Source organism: Leuresthes tenuis, unplaced genomic scaffold (assembly GCF_036924035.1).
Source record: "Leuresthes tenuis unplaced genomic scaffold, fLeuTen1.0.hap1 SCAF_18, whole genome shotgun sequence".
NCBI lineage: Eukaryota > Metazoa > Chordata > Actinopteri > Atheriniformes > Atherinopsidae > Leuresthes > Leuresthes tenuis.
In genome coordinates, this window is record NW_027325372.1 from 19603953 (window position 1) to 19623204 (window position 19252).

A 19252-nucleotide genomic window follows, 5' to 3' on the forward strand; every position below is an offset into this window, starting at 1 on the left:
GGCTCACGTTCTTTAGCCACGACTATTGCTATTTCTGGGAACAAATGCCAAGGGGTACACAACTTTAAGCAACTCGAGTAATATGAGCTTGCACAAGAAGTCACCTAATATCACTCCCTACAGTTTGTGAACCTGATCACTAATTTCACATCAACTGTCACTTGAGAAAATTCAACAGGCCTCAGACTTCATTCACATCATTTTATTGTAATAGATCTCTATCTTATACATACAGTACAATATGCTCAAGACAGATTTTATGGCACATCCATTGTTGTACATTTTGCAGTCGCTGGTATTGCTGTGAGGTTACAGTAAAGTGACCATTTGAATCTGTTAAGTAGGTTGATACAACAGGTGGTTTGACCTCGGTGGGTTAGGAATAAGGTTGCTACAGCAAAACACATGCACTGTCAAGTTATATATTCCACTAAGGGTGGGTCATACATCCAGTTACACAGACCAGCACTTGAAGGGGAGGGTGGGGTGTCATGTTCTGTTAAACCCCTTGGTTGTCGTCTTGAAATACGCTACAACAGTGGCTACTGTGATCCTGGAAAACTACGGGACGTACATGGTTTTGGTTCCACCCAGTGTTTGATTTTATTCCCACTGAGCATAAATCAAGGGCCACTTTATTAATTTAAAGAGCTGCCATTGCATTTTCAACAATTTGGGCATGTGCCAGTGGAGATCTGTTTAAATCTTTGTCCAACCATCAAACACCTTCGAGCTCTGGGTTCAACCGAAACCTTGAATATCCAGTAGGAATGAAGAATAAGGGTGTATAAGGATCGAGCATTCTCTACTGCAATACAACTTTACTGTTAATACTACAGGTACGGAGTACTGCTAAGCTATTCACATATGTACAAACGCTGCTGTCCAGCTGCAGAGGTCTAACAAATGAGTGTGCATTTTCTTTTCCGCAGAGCATGTTCAAGATAAAAAAATAAAACAGTGATAGACTACAAAATATCGTGTGCCTCCATCATGCTTAAGTGCTGTTGTCTGTTTTCTCCCTGTATTTGTCCTCATTTGAATGAAAACAGTCATAACTTAAATGTTTCCATCAGGTTAAAAAAGATCAAACGATTGTCTGAAAATAATTTTAAAAAAAGGAAATCATACAAAAAACAGTGGAACAAAAGGAAACATGTAACGCTCCTCAGCTTTCCCTTTTTTCAGCTTAATTTCAGTGAAACAGGTGGTAACATTGTGTACATACAGTAAATGAGTGTGTTTGTGGGCACTGTTAATGTCTCTTATTTAAACACTCCTGCACGCTGACATCTCACTTTTGTGTTCCGGTTAATCTGCTCAAAGTGCTTCACATACTTACACCCGGTCTCCTCCATGGAGACTTTTTGTGTCTTTAAATGTGCAATTTTGGCATTGGGATTCTCTCCCAGCTTTCCACCGTTTAGTGTTACAAAAAGAAAAAAGAATAAAGGGACGAGCAAAAATGTACAAAAACAGCAGGAAGTCTCGAGACAGTGTTGACACAACTGAAATAAAAGCAGGAGAATAGGGGGATGTGTGAATGCGAGAGTTGGGAGTGTGGGGGTGCACAGGATGACGCAGCTGTGCTCTATATGACCTGGCAGCAGCTGTGTGGGGTGGGGGTGCAGAGCAGACCCTCTTTGGGGCTTCGGTGAATGTTGACAGACAGAGTCTTCTCGTTCAGGGGTATCTGCAGTGCCCGGTTCTTCATGTTCCTATGGTTTTCCCTGGCCAGGTCCAGCTCTCCCAGCCTCAGAGTTCCCGAGCAGGGGCCCTCCAGCAGCGGGTCTGCTAATGCATCTCCCAGCGGGGGCTGGTGGTAAAGGTTACCCCTGGGTGAAGGGCCACCGAGCAGGGACACTTTGTCCAAGCTGCCAGTGGAACCACCCATGCACATCCTCCACATGGGACGGTCCTGAGAGTCCCCCCCAACACTGCCGCCACCACCAACAACTCCTCCTCCTCCTCCCCCAGTCAGGTTGTGGAACTGAGTGCTCAGGCACAGGCTCATCAGCTTTAGGCTTTCCACCAGTCCAGTTGCTGCTTTGGCTGTGCCCTTACCTTGGCCTGAGCCAGATCCAGGACTGGCACAGTTGGAGGGACTATCCTGTCCTGTCCCCCTTTTCTCTCCATCTTCCTCCGTCCCCTCTCTCTCATCATCTTGTCCACCTATACTTAATGTCTCTGGTTTAAAGTGACTTTCCGTGTCATCATCACTAGTCTCTGAGCTGGGAGTGAAAGTGGCAACCGGTGCTGTAACACCGACAGTTTTAGGCGATAACATCACCGTTGAAGGTGACGGTATCCTAGAGTTCAGATTGAGGCTGAGACTGGGTTTGGGCGGACAAAGTCCATATAACTCTCTTCTCTCCTCCTCTTCCTCATCCTCTTTATCTTCCTCGTGGATCTGATTCAAAACTGGGGCACTCATACGAGATGTCATACGATTGCCTGAAGAAGACATAGATGATGAGGAGGAGGAGGCTTTGCAACGAAGCACTACTTGGGATGGCAGCGAAGATGGAGGCAAGCATTTGTCTTCTCCCCATTCTTCTTCTTCATCCTCTTCCACACTAAAAAGGCTGGGACTTCGAGGTTTGCAAGGGCCAACTGAAGCCAGAGAGCCCAGCCTGAGGGAGTTGGAATGGGGCTTTCCTAGAGGCCAAAGACCTCTGTCCTGGTTCTGTCGTGCATGCTGTTCAAGGCTTGAAGCTGGAGTGTGGTTCTCCAGCCGCTGATTGAGGTCAAGTAGAGCCGTTTTGGGCCTGGGACCTTTGTGGAGGCTCTCAGCACTACGGGCAGGGGACTGGGGCCCCCCAGGGTGGGATATTGCAGGACCTCCTAATCCATCACTGACATCCTGGTGAACATCCACTCTGGTGGGCCAAGATTGCCTGTGAACAGTTGCATACAATATTCAGAGGTTTAAACCGAACATACTTAACAATACGATTTGCACACAGTGTGTTGAATGGTGACAAACATTAAAAGAACTTTGGTTTATACTTCCAACACAAATGAAGCGCAACTGTTGCTTACTGATATGAAAATAATTGTAATAATTATAGACAAATGAAACAATAATAAAGATTATCCTTATAATGAAAAGAACAGTACATCTTTAACGAAAAGCCTAGGTCCTCACTTGTTTGGTTTTTTTTGTTTGTTTGTACAGAGCTAGGCCAGCTGCCCACCTTTGTTTCCACTCGGTACACCCCTGAGCGTAGCTTAGCATTTACTGCACACTCAAGAGAGCTCCCAGCAAGAAAATGAAAGGTGTTTTAGACACAGGCACATATAATTTTCTCCAATAAAAAAATCCCCAGACTTTTGGTAAAAAATGTTGAGTGAAAACAGTTAGCAATACCTAATTCAGCTGGAACGCTTGACTTTAGATCAACACCTCGTCACCAGGAATTTGTGAGGTTTTCTCAGTAGAAATACAGTTTAAACTGTTTCCCCGTATATTTCAAGATATTTTTGGTAGTACATCTCTGACAGTGTTGCTGATTTGCAGCCTCTCAGTCTGTCCTTGATCCCCTGCTCAACAAAAGGGCTCTGCCTGTCCGTCTTCTGTCAGAATTATTTTCCTGAGATTGACAATATGCAAGATTGCAGAAGCAGCAATCTGTCTATCTCTGAAAAATGTTTGTGTTTGTGTGTGGTGTGTTGGGCTGCGCATGTACCTGAATTGGGCCTTGCTGGGGCTGGGTGATCGCGTCTGGCTGTGCTGTTCCTTCTCTTGTCTTTCCCTCAGCATTCTCTCGGCCAGTAGGAAGTAGGTGGCTGTGATGTGGTTGTATTGGTTTGACTCGAGAGCCCTGAGACAAGGGTCATCAAGCTCAGTTTGAATCACACAAACATATCATCATCTTCTGTAATTCAGCACCAGACTTGACCAAGATCCAAAAGGAAGAGATGGTGGGTAAATTCAACATTCACATTCAACAGTTCAGAATTAACTGACACCTGGTTTCTAATGGCAATTAAAATGTTTACGACGCTCAATTAAGTTTCAGTGGGATGACCGAACTGTGACAAATTTCTGGAGATTCATGCAGGAAAGGATAGCAGCTTGGTAATTCATGTGTCTGTTTGTGTGTGGGTATAAGAAGGGGACACATACTCAGTTATGGCATCTCTGTCCGCGATGCAGCCCAGCACCATGCGTTGGATGATGGAGCTGTGTTCCTCCTCAGACAAGCTGCGGTGGGACACCAGAGGGGTAGACAGCTTGGTGGCCGGAGAGGGGTCAACGCCTTGAAGCCATTGGTGGCCCTCGATCTGCTCTAGGGTCGCTCGTTTCTTGGGGTCCCTTTGCAGCATATGGCCTATGAGGCTGGAGGGAGTCACAGGGCAAATTAGTTTGGGAGACAAACTAAAGAAACGTCTACTCACTGCTTTAGGAATATATGGATTCACTACTAACTCATATTTGTGTTCATTAAAATCATATTTTTGAGCTGGCATTAAGTCACAATTAACAGTAAACTCTGTAAAAGGATAAGGGTATAATCCCCCCCCCAATCAATGTCAACAATCTTTTTTTGCATATTTCCTCTGGGATACTATCCTTCTTTGCATATTTCCACTGGTCTTTGAGACTGGAAGAGATTGGAGGGTCTCCATGCTGGCTCCATGCTCTGTTCACAGATTCTGGATAAGATTCAGCTCTGGACTCCAGCTGCACCACTCCAAAATGTTGATACCGTTCCTGCTAACCATTTTTTTGAAGAGTCTGGCTGCATGCTTCTGATCACTGCCTGATTGGAACTTCAGGCGCTACTCAAGATCAGGTTTTCGCTGCAGATTTCCTGATATTTTTCCTTCCCGTTCAAACATATCCTTATTTTCTCTGTAGGCCCTTCCCTTTTTCAATATTGCCCACTCCTCTTGTTAGTAGGATTGGTGTTCTTCCAGCTTTCTCTCGCTAAATGAAAACACTTCCCTAACCCTTCTTATTAGAAATCTTAATTTTCAGTTAATTCAGCCACAGAGTAGATGACTAAAAGCTTTCATCTTCTCAAGGTGAACTTATGCAAAGGCGAGGTGGGTCTTGAGGTGCCTGCCTTGGTGAAGTGGAGTCCTTTTTTTTTTTTTTTAAATCACCCTCTATGCAGACCAGAACTGGCCAGGGTCCAATGGAGCATTTACTTTCAGATATTGGTTTCAAAATGAATCACAATCAGCAGGGTGGCTTTGCCAGAAATCCTTGGCTGTTGGATGATATTTGGAAAAGGGGCAACATTGAGATTCTGCAGAAAGAATTCATCAGTCTGCAGAAAATATTGCACTAAGAAGCACTGGATCTTCCAACAGGACAGTGAGCAAACAGCATTTTAAACGTTGGGCAATAGCCCATAATGCCAAGGCTGTACGTAGATGAAAAGGATTTGTTGAGTCTTTGCATAACCACACAGCTAATGAATAAACCAGGGATTGTGGGGCACTAGCTAATCGGCTAATTCACGTGTCATGTTATTGCCCTGGCTCTATTGCAAGAGTCAAAACCAAAAACTTTCCTTTAAAGCCAGGTGGTATCTATTGCTTCAAACCTCAGTTTGGGTGTTTGTACAGATTCTGTTGAGAAGAGAGAGTTAAATATAAAGCGAAACATTTCTCCTCACAGGATTTCAATTCCACAAACACTGCTTTCCATCCAGAAAAACTCAGGAGCGTTTGCAGATGTCCGCAGGCTAAATTCGTACACAAACATGTGGAAGTGCTGTTTCCTCAAGGCCACAAGGGAAACCAACTTGTACAAAAAACAAACAACATGTGGACCCAGATGCGTGCCAACATTTTTGTACAACAGTATTGTGCGACAGTCAACATAACCTAATCAAGTCAAGTCCAAACACAATGAGAGTTCTCAGAGCTACAGTCGTTCAAAATGTATTGAGCAAGCATTTGTGCCTGCTCTGCTTCGATGTGTCGTTAAACCATCCCAATGTTAAAAATAGAGGGCCGATTTTGAAGGGTGCATTAGATACACTTAACGCAGCACTGCATCTCTGGTGGAGCAGCTGACTGCAGCACTGAGAGAAAGCAGGACAACGAGGAGCAGCAGAAGGGAGACCGCACCCTCTCTCTTTGCTCTCTTTTCTTCACACATCTATAAACATGAAATATGCAGCACCTGCAGAGTACTCCGTCCATCTGTGTGGGTTTGTGTGCTTGGATATTACTCACTCTCTGCATGCATGGGAGATGTGCGGAGGCACAGTGTATTTGCAGTCCATGATCATAGTGAGCGTCTCGCTGTCGTTAGCCTCCTGAAAGGGGGGCTGACCGCAGACCAGCATGAAGAGGATCACCCCCAGGCTCCAGATATCTGCAAAGGCACAGAGAGGACGCCGTCGGATCAAACAAAGAGAGCCAAAATAAAACCAAAAAAAAAAAACAAAACATGGAAGCAAAAGGTGACTTTCTTTTTTTTTTTTTTTTTTTTTAAAAAGAAGAAGGCCACAACAAGAAGAAAAGGATGAAAATAAAGCACAAATGTCCTCACTGCTTAGTGACCTAGATTTGAAAAAATAAAAAATAAAAGAAAGAAAGAAAGACATGAGCCACCTCCACCCTCCCCGAGTTGAATGAGACGTGAATCACATTCTATCAGAGCCATTTCCATAAACATGTGCAAGCTTGGGACACATCTGCCTAACCAAGGATGAGCTGCACGGCTTCCACGCTCACGTATACACGCATGCATGCACTCCCGCTCAAACAAACACTGTCGCAGGAAAAGTGGGTTAACGTGTTCATCCCTCGAAGCTTCGCACAAATGCTAATTTTCTGGAACAGTTCTATTGGTCCGATATTTTTGAAAGGACACTTTTTTTATTGTTTTGCTCAGGGCTTTCGACTGCTGCTCTGGTCAGCAGGATGCTCCACTGACACACATTCTGCGCTCATGTGCCGACTACGAGCAGAGACACGGTCACATTAAAACACAGTCAGTGTCTCATTAGTCAGTGTTTTGACCCTCTCTCAGCAAGTCGTTCCATTTACAGTGAGGCCTTTTTTGTCTTTTGAAGAAACCAGCGTCACAAAAGTACAACACGCAGTTTTAATGCTCGGTGCCTCTAGAAATTCTTTAGTTATCTTTTAAAATTAGCAAGTAAAGTGTGATCCATCCCCCCCCCCCCCCCCCCCCCCCCCATTCATTCCTATTTTCCTGTGAAGGTGTTTCTTAAGAATGTGGAGGAGGTTTTAGCTATTTATGTCTTCTTATCTTTCTCCTGATCCAACAACGCTGGTGAGGAAAGCATCTCTTTTAATCAACCCCGAACCATATTTTCCATTTCAATCTGAAACGCGTCACATTACGGAAGTAAATGACACACCAACTACCACCTGACTGGGATTTTTGAGCAGCAATAATCAATGTTTTCAGGCCATTCGCAACAACGGAACAAGCACAATATTGATGCATCATTGATGAGATCCACAGCAGCATGCAAATGTTTGGTCACAATGTCTCTCGCTGTGAGGGAGTTAACTGAGCGACAAAGTCAACAAGAAACACTTTTAGAACATTTTTAGAAAGACTCGTGCTTCATATCTGTTTTGTTGAATTTTTCGAATGGCAAAGGGGAAAAGAATACCATGAAGTTAAGGGCTTGAAAGAAAACATGACAGGGCAATCAGATTCATATAAAATTCAAATCAAATTCATAACAAATGACATTGGGGCTGATTTAGCAGACTCTGAAGTGGTTCTGGACTCTTCTACGGTGCCGTGACACCTGCACAAACGCAACTCAGAAGGAATGAGTCTTCTGAAAAAAAGGTCACGTCATCTTTAACACAAAATCTGGCACTGGAAGTTCAGAGTGCTAAAAACGTTTTGGAAACAGCTTTTGCCAACTAATGACCGCACTGAGCAAACATGTTCCTTGGTATAGAATTTCATAAAATGATCACCTCTCCCAGTATTAAGCACGGCGGTGGATCGATGATGCTTTGGGTTCGTGTCGCAGCCACAACACAAGCCCAGTACATGACTAATACAATGGATTCAGGTGAATACCTACAGTATAAGAAAATTGTGGGCGCAACACATCACACACTGACAAAAAGCTGAAGCTGGGGACACTGGGTGACAGTTGAGCGGCTGCCCCGTGTACAGAGACCGAAGCCTGTCGTTCCGGTTTTGATTCCCAGTCTGTGTCCCCCCCATGTCATCCCCCATTTTCTGACCCCTCTCCTGTCCAATTCCTATTCCCAAGAATTGAAACGATCCCAGGTGGTTACAGAAAGCACTTACAAACTGTGAGTGCAGTGTGTCATCGCTTTAAACCCACAGTGTTCAATATTAGCTTGCTGTGTTTGTGAGTATGGACGATTCATCTTATCCGATTATAAAAAAACAAAAAAAAAACACTGCCTGCAGCTGGAGGTTGCACGGGTGATGTGGACAACTGAAAACAGTGAAGTTGCATGTTGTAAAATGAAAACCAAGAGCTGAGAGATGCTAATAAATGATGTAGTGTTCCTTGATGGAGATAAGGCAAACTGCACGGTCAAGGGGAAAGTGGCAAAGGCGTCCTTCGATGCACACTCATTTGATTTATTGTAGCTTAAAAGCTGCAGGGTTGCTGCTGTTGCTTTGCTAAGATCACGGTTTAATCAAACAAAGTGTGCCTTTTTTTTTTCTCTTTAAGGTTTGCAAATAATGACACCGGCACACAGACAATCCAGCAACTGTTCTACCAAAAGGTCACAAACAGAGGACTTTCTGCATTTCCTGCAAAGACAGAACAGCACGTGCTCTGATAATTGCCTTGTCAAAAACTGTGCTTTGCAACTTTGATCGCTCTACAAATTATAGAGCCCCGGTGGATGTACAGCCCTCATCAACCCTGGGGATATGTCTTCATATTTCTTCATATCACTTCAGGTCGCCGGGGCCGTGGCGGAGAATTCAATCTGTTAGAGTAAACGTGTTGGTTTACTGTGTGTGGTGAGTATTTATTGCTCTGAGGCTGCAAGGCACTGTTTCATTCTGCTGATGGAGGGAGCAACGCTGCTGCAGTCCCCGCCGCCTCTTTATCCCTCAACAGCGTATCCTAGCAACCGACACCCTGCTCCCTCATCACTTGCGTCAGCCACCCGCCAAACTTCCTTCCTCGATAACTTTATTTATAAACCAGGTTGACACATCTCTGGATAGCATTGATCACGTCACTGAAGACGCCGGTGGCTTAGCGGTGACATCTGAGAGTGTGAACATCCCTTTTTGCAGCCATGCTCGTTGCATTTCAGCCCAGGTGCTTTCCTGAGAAAACCAATAAGCAGTCCCTTGTGTCCTGGCATGCTTAACCCTGCGCCAGGCTTAGCATCCTGTCCTGCTCATCATTATGCAACATGTTTAAAAATAAACAAACCTTCACATTTCGTGCATGTTCATTACACACAGATGTGCTCTGAATTATGCATGTGCCCCGGATATGTTACTGCTATTAGGCAAGTTATTATTTTTAAGTCCAGCAATCTATATTTAACTTTTACTTCCCGAGGTCAAAAAGGATGCATTCTGTAAAACATCAAGACCAAAAGCAAGAGCTGATCAGCTCATCCTCGTAAGCTCCCAAAGGTGCTTATCTGCAACCTTTAAAGTTTTACGAGATTTTGCCCGGCTTCCAAATCTGGCTTTATCTGTCTGTTTTTCTATTAACAGGAGGCTGGAATCTCCATGATGACCAACAGATCACTAAACGTGCAGCAGCAGGTTCAGTTAATTCACACGTCAGGGATCAAAGAAGGGTTTTATTGTCTCAAAGCAGCAAATTCTGGAACACCCTGCGGTAACCCAATGATCTGTACTCAAACAATAATATATAAATAGTCATTACAAAGTAATGATGAAAAAATGCCAACAAATTCCCAAAACTCGCTACAGAACGTGGTTTTCCACACACAGAGATGATCTCATCTCCTTTCCACACACGGAGATGAGCCTTAAATGTCAGTTCCAGTACACATTACCAGTGAAAATTTTGGGGCCTATTCAGAAGGAATCAATGATACTCAGCACTCTATTTTCATCGCTTTAGTGGTGGACGCGGTGATGTCGAAATCAGACAGCTTGTTTTGGGCACGGCCATCATAAGGAGCCTCCCTGCTGAGGTGAGACACAATGAAAGAATCATTGTTGAGCATACTGATGAGAGGTCTCTCGTATCAGCTTCAGTCATGCGGAAAGACATTCCTACTTAACCGAGAGGCTGGATCCCATGGAAAGCAAAGTTAATATCAAACAGACACTGCGCCTAATGAATCATCAACACCACCTCCTGAACAGTCCAAACCTGCAAGTGTTCAAGAATGTTTCTTTCACCATCTTCTCACATTATCTCAGGAGACGAGCAGCAAGCGCTGGAGGCCTGTGGTTATTACGTTGGAGCTTTGATTTCTACAGTATGATGATTAAATCATTCCAATGACAGGGACTTCCACAGAGCTGGGATGACAACTTAAAGCTCCACCAGAATATATCTACCAGACACTGAACACAGTTCGTAAACGCATGGCATCCAGTCTTTATCAGGGCCAGGACTTTTCCTTTCCTGTTATGCCCCGGAAACATTTCAGGATCTTACTCGCTGATTAGAAATCATTAATGAATGTATTTTTCTGTCTGTTTTAAGGGTTAGAGAGTGCAGCTTGTGCTTGACGACTCCTGTGCTACGTGAGCAAGCGATTCACATCTCAATTTATTTTCAGCACCTCCTTAAAAGAGCAACGGACTTCAAACAGGCCTGGCTTTAGAAAGCTTTAAAAAGCTGAGGACAGCCTCTTTATCTCTGCGACAAACTGGGCTGGCCGCCACCTGGCGCGCCTCCAGAAAAACTCCACGCCCTACGCGCTGTCAGCACGTACGGTGCGGCCCAAGGCCAGGTAACCTCCAAGTCCCAAGCGTCAGGACGGCTGGCCTCCATTTGGCCTGCTCCACGTCAGACTGCACTGCAGATACATTTGCACAACATAACATCCTGGCCGGGTGGATAATCCCAGCAATCAAAACATCATCATCTCAGCTGAATGAACAATAACACTGGGGCAGAGCAATAGCTCCGGAGAACAGAACACACACACACGCACGCACCGAAAATACCCACAAACAAGTGCTCAGACAGACCTCACGCAATCATAGAATAGCACACAGGCAGTCAAACGGGACTATGATTACTTCACTTTCAAAACATGGAGGCTGCTTGGCACAAAGGAGAGAGCGCGAGGAGAGAAAGATGGAAATAGCCACAGCATATCCACTCAGTCAGAAAAACTGAAAATGCTCCTCTCTTGCTGGAGCGTTTTCTCCCCCTGCTTTTGCTCTGGCCTCTGGGTAGACAGAGGGTCTACTGATGCCTTTTTTCCCTCTGCCTGTGTCTCTTTCCTTTTTTTTTTTTCTTCCCCTAATCTGCATGCTTCTGTTTTGATTTATTTTCCCTTTACAATTTAATTTGATATCTAAGCCCTGCTGTCTCTCTGGCAGAGACGGGGAGGGTTAGAGGAGACAATGATGGTGAGGCTGCCTCAGCTGTGTCTGCGCTCCAATTGCAGAAGAAGAGAGTGCTGATGAGGCAGAGGAAACCAATTTCAGCTTGATCTGATATCAGATTTTACCATATAAAGAAAGGCCACGTCTGTCAGTAAAAGTAAACTGAGGCTCAGACTGTAAGACTGCAGTGCTGTCGATCACCACGGTGCCATGCTGCCTAGTACACTTGCATGTTCCGGACTTTGAACAGCTCCCCTCCTTTTATCAGCAGACTGACAATGCTGAAAGGGTGCAAAGTTGTCTTCAGGCTCCATACGTACAGTACAGTAGGTCATAAAGCTCGGTCAAAGCCATCACCCTAAGTTATATCATCTGTGAGAGCGTGTGAATGTGAAAGCATCAGTGAACTAGGCTGGTGTACAAAGGAGGACAGTTCTGTGTGAATCATGCTCTGCTGCCGGGATCACACTATAAGGAAGTTAAATCAGCATAGGCATCTTCCCACTGTGTAACCCAGAATCCACTCTCAGTCAGTTTTTCAGACTTACCCACAGCGGGAGCGTCATATTCGTCCCCCAGCAGTATCTCAGGAGCTGAGTAGGCCAGTGAGCCGCAGGAGGTGTTCAGGTTTTTCCCAGGCTGAAAGCGGTTGCTAAAACCAAAATCAGTCAGCTTGACGACACCCTGCTTTTCGAAGAACACCACGTTTTCAGGCTTCAGGTCTCTGTGGACCACATGCAGCCGGTGACAGTAGGAGATGGCGTGGACAATTTGGGCAAAGTAACACTTGGCAACCTTGAAGGGGAAAGACAGAAACAGTATCAGTCACCAATTCTGTGTTTCATTATCATGACTGTGTTAGTTTAACTTAAGCATTCACTCTGGTTTAATCTCAAGACCCACAAGGATATGTACTCATTGGACTCGTTTCACCTATCCAGATGTGAACAGCAAACCAATAATGCTAAAGACAGTTTGCTAGCCAGATACTAAAAAACTGAAATATAAGCAAATTCAACTGAAAATGAAAGCTAATGTTGCCTAATAAGGGCATATAAACCTTGTTGTGTTAAGAAATTGTGTCTGCTCTCTACAAGTGGCCAGAAAATCATAAATAGGACACAAGAGGAAGTACATGGAAATAAAAAGTTAACATAGTAAAACATGTTTGTAGCGTTCATTTTCTGTACAAACAGAAATAAGATAGCTTTTACCACATTTCGTCAATCATGGTCAAACCACGGTAACTTATTTCTTTACGTTAATGTTACAAAGTTCAAATGAAAAAATGTCAAAAAGCTTTAAGTTTCAAATAATTGACAAGTACAACATTTGTAGGTATTTCCTCCAACTTCACACCGAACTAATGTTAGCCAGTCAGAGAATTCCTGCTATCTGCTCAGGGTGCAACATACTAACAAGATACAGGAAGTACGGGTGCAGCAGCAAACTGTTGGAAGTTGGCCAATCAGAGGAAAGAGCTTTATGGAGTGTTATTTTAAAAAGCCAAGAACTAAAATGGCCTCTTTAAGATAGAAGTTGTACCTATAAGCTGCATATATGGCCAGTGTAAGATAAATGGAAAAAAAAAAGAAAAAGCAATTAAGCATATTATGCAAATTCTTCTTTTGAGGTCATACAGATCATTTTCAGAGAAAAAACGGATATAGTACCAGTGAATTAACCTAAATATTCAATAACAAGCCTATCGAGTTTAGAGAATTTGAGAACATCTCTTTCTTTTCCCCCCCTAACTTACTATGTAATAACTTTCACAATGTCACACACTTACCCCCTGGTATCTGGAATTTTTAAACTTCATAAATCTGTATGCGAGATGCTTTGGTGAACCAGTAACTACATCTGAACTGTCCTTCACTGTATGTCCCCAAAACTTCTTTTATTTTCTCCCCCCACTAGAAACAAATAAAAGTAATGCTTCCTTATACTGTTCTGAGGGGAATTAATATCATCTTGTCCCATGATAATCAGCATTAATATTATACTTTTATGAATCCCCTTTCTCTTATCTTATCTAAGGGTGAGTTCAAGGTTATGTGATGTCACAACACAGTAACCCCCCACTGCTGCAAGTAATAAGCACATTTATCTGCTGCCTACAGCCCTCTCACCTCTTCACTGAGGCCTCCGTCATGCTTCATGATGCAGTCGTACATGTCTCCTCCGTCGCCCAGCTCCAGGATGAGGTACAGCTTGGTGGCTGTGTCAATGACCTCGTAGAGACGCACCACGTTGGGGTGCTGCACCATTTTCATGCATCGCACCTCCTGGAAAAGGTGACCCCGTGCCACTGGGTCCAGCTTCGTTTTGTCTATCACTTTTACTGCAACCTGGAAGAGAAAAAAAAAAAAAAAAAAACAGAAGTGAACTTTCATGGCCAACTAAAGCTATACCGATGCTTATCAAGCGAAAACATTACAAGAATTCAGTTTTTCACGTGACATGACTGAAGACAATTCACATTCCCCTACAGGAGCCAAGAGGAACAAACTCTTTCACAGTATGTTGAAACTGGCTATTTAAGCACAAGCACATTCAGTCCTTGACAACAAACGCTGCATGTGCGAGCAGAAACAGACAAGCTCACCTTTTCCCCAGTGAAAACGTGACGGGCCAGTTTGACCACGGCAAAGTGACCACGGCCCAACGTCTTATCCAAGTCATACAGCCCAGCAATCTTCCCATCGTGATGACGTTTGAGCCCTGCCATATCTGCTGGCAGACGGGTGGGAGGATAGGCCTTCTGTCGCCTGCTGATCTTCACTTGTCAGTTCTCCATCTCCCCTTCCCCCGAGAAGACTGAAGCTTGGCGAAGTTGGTGGTGGAGTTTCTGCCGATTACAGATGAGCCGTGCAGCTTCTTGAGGTAGCTTTGGGATGCTTGAGGCCAGATCTCCTGCTTGTTAGTGGTCTTGCTGTGCTGCAAGTGCTCAGCTCAAATCAGTCCAATCTTTTCATGATCTGAGATGGAGAACAGTAAAACTCAAGGTTAAATTTCCCCTATTCTTTCTGAACTGTAATGTTCGTAACACGCGTTTGATTAATATCATGCATTCCTAATAACAGGGATTCATCTAAATAAATGCTAGCCTCTGGCATCTTTTGTTTTTGTAGCTTTTCAGTAACTTTCTTTATCAACCAACCTTGATAATGATTTAATATTTTATATTATATCTAATTATATGATCTCAATGTTAAGACCTTTGTGAAACAATGTGATGAGATGCACTGGGAGAAGTACTGAATGTGCTTTCTTTCATGCTTTATTGAACATCTGCAGATGCGCACCACAGCTGAGTTTAAGCGTGGGAGAGTTACAACAAACTTTTCCCTACATCATTCCATCACCTCGTTTTCCAACTAAGTCAAAGAAAACTGCTTAGGAAAACACTCTGGAGGGCTTTTTTCTTCTTTTTTTTTTTACATTTCGACACCACCCCTGCTTAGGGTTGGCGTTTCAGTAGCTCTGCTGGGACAGCAACACAATTTCCAAGAAAAAGCTGTTAAAGTTCAGGCTCCAAGCGACCACTGTTATTCTTTCTCCAGGTTTTTGTTTCTGTAAAATGTTTAAAGACATCAAAAAAGAAGTTCTGATTGTCCAAAGTGGCATCAGTTCAAAACTGAGATACCCAATTTACAAATAAATACCTTCCAATGTTCTTGTTTGAATAACTCAGACAGTTATTAATCAACAGAGCTTTTACAAAATCATTTTCTATCAGTTAACTTCTCTTAAGCCAATACATGCCGTGATCTTCATTTATAATAAGGTCTCCGATGGTTTTCCGCTAGATTTTGACCTTTTCAGTAATAGTGTTAGGCTATTTGAACAGGTTTTACTCCTTACGGGTGACTAAACCCTGCTATTCTGATTCATCTAAAAACGCTGCCTTGCTCACATCTGACCCTTCACCCTGTTCAGCCCATGCACTCCCATCATACAGCATGTTGCTTCACAGCCCTGATAGTGAAACGACTGCAGGGGAGGAATGCCATTCCACCTGCAGGAATCTACCTGCGTGCAAAGAACACGGCAACGGCTGAAAGCACACAACGTATGAGATAGAACATTCCTCACCAGGGTGTGCCCCCTTCACCTGGTTTCACAAAGAGAACGTCAAAGTAAATAAGAGTTGCCAGGGAGCTCGCCCACGACTACATACCTCCAGGAAAATGAAAAAAAATCAATTGCATGTCCCATCTGATGAAAGTGGTCGCCTTAATGACACCACGGAATCCTGAAAAAACTTTATGCGAGGCCCTCAGTTGTGAGAAAAGGGTCATTTTTCCTAAATGAGACCGACATCTCCCTCTCACGCAGAGACACAAGTAACATCAGCTGTGCTGAATGCTTCGCCTCTTTGACGCTGACAACATGTAGGTGTTGATGTTTCCCGAAACCAAAGCCCTGAAACATACACTTGTGGCAATTCTCTCACACACACGGCTCTGATGATGGGGCAGGCCAGGTGAGACGTGGTGGGGCGTTTAGCTGCTGACTTGGCCTCAGTCAAACCTGGTAATCATCTCTAAATGACTGATCTGCTGGTCTAAATCTAGACGTCTTATTTACCTCAAGAGGGACTGTTGAGGCGCTTGATCAGTTTAAAGCAGGCAGGGGATGAAATTACCAGCTGAGGATACATTTTGCTAGTTCAATTACAAAGCCAGCCCTCTCTCTCTCCTCTCTCTCTCTCTCTCTCTCTCTCTCTCTCTCTCCACGAGCAGAGCAGCCGCCTACCGGTCATGCATGCTCCGATGCTGCTTGCATAACTGTTTGAGGTGGTTGTATTGATTTATGATGTGGCAGCATGTATGTGTTTCCATGCAGAGGTACAGAAGCGCACACATGAGGTCAAAGATCTGTTTTACATATCTCATATTCTGTGAGTGATTCAAGATAAGAACTGATTAACTGTCAGATCTATTTCCTTGTATATTTGACTGTGATATTAATGGGTAAAAGATGCCCAGTTTAGTTCACATGCAAGCACTTTGACACAGATCAAATGCCCCGGAATTCACTTACACTGTCTTTGTTTTCAACTTGAAGTTTTGCCCACTTCACCGGAGGATTGAATATGGCGGTGAAGTACAGAACATCACCACTGTGTTCCTTCAGAACCACAAATCATAGCGTATTGCGTAGCATTATTACACATTGTAGCACTGTAATTAGTGCAAATTTACTATTCCATGATCCAGGGACCCTTAGTGTCCCCAGCTGGATGTCATACGGCATCATCAAGCATTTAATACAGTGACGGGAAAATGAAGAAGCTGTGTAAATGTTCAAGCTGGTAAATGATCATCCTGCGATGTATCAGTTATAATTTCACAGCATCCTGCGACTGCCCATATGGGACCCCCCTCAGCCCAGCCCCCCCACTCCCCCTCTGCTGTCAACATGCCTGCTGGCTGCATCCACAATAACATGACAGCGCAGAGAGGAGCAGCCTGCGCCAACAGCTCACCGGCAGAGCGGTAGTATGATGCATTTCAAGAAACATGTGAAATCCAACAGTCCCCGGCCAACTCAACACAATAACCGGGCCCACACCACCAGCCAGCACAGCCTGCACGCATGCCCCATACGAGTCCGTCTTACCAAAGAGCAATCCGAAGCAGCGCGAGGCGTCCTGTCTGTTCCATTTCCAAACTGCGGGAGCGTCCGGGGCTCCGGGCGGCTTTTAAGGAGGCTGGAATCCACCGTCACTCGCTCAGGCCAACGCGCCAAATGATGACGGCAAACCGGCTGCAGATTATCCCAAAGAGTCCCTCTGTTAATCTGTCACACCGTCAACTCAAGCCCTCTCTTTCGCTCTCGTTGTGGCGCTACCAGCTGCGCCAAGTAAACACAGGTAGCAGGAAGATGCGGATCTTAGAACTTTCAAAAGAAAAGCCTCGGGCAGTTAATGAAACGTCTATTTACTCTGTGAGAAGGTTTATTTATCCGATTTGAAAACATTTTCAACACGCAAAAAAAAACAAAAAAACAACAACAACTTAGTCCTAGTTATCTGGCATCTGGCATACAAATGCAAACCTTTATTTTCTAAAAAACAACAACATACATTTTCTAAACCAAAGACCCTACTCAAAGACCAGTGTAAATTTACTTGTGAAAAAGACAACTCTTATTCGTGTATTTCTTATTTTTTGTGGTTTGGCATGCACCACTGACAACTGTCAGAGACAGGTGGTTTCGAAAACGTACTCATAACTGTGAGTAAAGGAAAACAAGTGAATGAAAAAGACTGGTTGAGTCTTTCATGATAAGCGGAGGAAACTGCTCCTTTACTTATACTTTCAAGACCAATGAAAACAACCCGCGGTGATTCTAAACGGGACTATGCTTTTATTTTGAATAACCGTTCAATACCGTTTCCGCTATGGTATCTTTGAATGGCAGCACCGTGATCGCTGCGCTTCGGTATCTTTCATCTCTGACGTCAGAGCTACGCTCAGAGAGCGGCGTGTTTTTCAGATTCACGATAATAACACAGATTGTCTTGGTTCTTCTTACCCTACCCGCATTTATATGTCAGGGTTCGCCATGAAGATATCCACGGCCAAGGTGAAATATCTAATTATTGTTATATTTCATCGGAAAATAAAAAAAAATAAATAAAAAAAAAACCAATAGGTGACTATGAGCGTTTGTGCTACCTTTAGGGAAAAAAATAGAAGACAGTCGAACGCGTAATTGGCCGTCTGAGCCCGCAGACCTCCCTGAACAATCGCTCGTTGTCGGCCACGTTTTTCAGGCTGCCTGGTTTGTGGTGGGGACGGAGGGTGTGTGTTGGCACCGCTCTGTGTTCCTGTTCTCTACACTAAACCACCTGGCCAGTGTTCAAGTTCGTTGTTATGCAATATTTATCTCTCAGAGATTTGAAGTGGAACCTGTTCGGCTGGTGACAACATCTCCCACTATAGTGGCTTATTTCAGCCAAGACTGTATAGCAGGCGCGCTATAAAGACTATTCTTTAATATATATATATATATATATATATATATACATACACACACATCTTTAAAAGGCTGTTTAAAAAGCAACATGAGTTTAGGTTGGTGATTACTCGCCCCTAAGCATTTCCGTGTAATTTCTCTGTAGAGATGATCATGTTGCACACAAGGGATTTAAGCTACATGCAGAGCTGAATTTTTTTGTTTGTTTGTAGTATAGACAAAGGGATAACACGCCATTACCCGAGGCTGCCCCTTAGCGGATACTTTTGGTACAACTCATCGAGTCAGACTAAATCAGGAGTAGCTTATGTTGACGTCCTCATCGATACGTGTACAGATAAATAACATTTAATGGTTGGTTCAGTTATACTCTGCCTAACCTTAACTCTTACCTAAAAGTTGATCATTTGAAGAACCTGCTAGTATTAGTTAGGTAACAGAAACTCGTTTTCTTGTCTTATTAATTTGCAGAAACATTTTAACTGAGCCAGCTCATGAACTTCCATCCAAGGAGAAACAACCAACCCACAAATATCTTCAGATGGTAGATAACTTCTGTTAATACCAGTCATAAAATAGGGACAATTGCCGCTAAATGTGACTCGTGATCTTTTGTTTAGATTTATTTAACCCGTAATAAGCTTTTGCCATCGATGTTACAAAAGCAACATTCATGATGACAGTGCATCAGCCAGAACAAAGCCAACGTGTAAACATGGAGTTTCTGCTTACATCAACATTTATTTTCTGAAT

General features: G+C 43.8%; 1 protein-coding gene across 1 annotated transcript; it reads right to left on the reverse strand.

The window, feature by feature from the left end:
* Positions 1–187: 187 nt before the first annotated feature.
* LOC140274941 (SNF-related serine/threonine-protein kinase-like) lies at positions 188–17401 on the reverse strand. Its single transcript, XM_072370328.1, has 8 exons — positions 17138–17401; positions 14118–14490; positions 13642–13860; positions 12058–12304; positions 6196–6337; positions 4130–4342; positions 3690–3824; positions 188–2897 (listed from the first exon to the last, which is right to left on the reverse strand). Exons 2-8 carry the CDS (start codon positions 14238–14240, stop codon positions 1592–1594), a joined length of 2385 nt encoding a protein of 794 aa, XP_072226429.1. The 5' UTR covers positions 14241–14490; positions 17138–17401; the 3' UTR covers positions 188–1591.
* Positions 17402–19252: the final 1851 nt, after the last annotated feature.

Bases quoted from the DNA above. Each gene is read 5' to 3' on its own strand.
- LOC140274941 (XM_072370328.1), bottom strand. From the start codon at position 14,240: ATGGCAGGGCTCAAACGTCATCACGATGGGAAGATTGCTGGGCTGTAT. The intron at 13,861-14,117 runs GTGAGCTTGTCT...TTTCTCTTCCAG, and splicing joins ACGTTTTCACTGGGGAAAAG to GTTGCAGTAAAAGTGATAGA. The intron at 12,305-13,641 runs GTGAGAGGGCTG...TTCCCCTTCAAG, and splicing joins ACGGAGGCCTCAGTGAAGAG to GTTGCCAAGTGTTACTTTGC.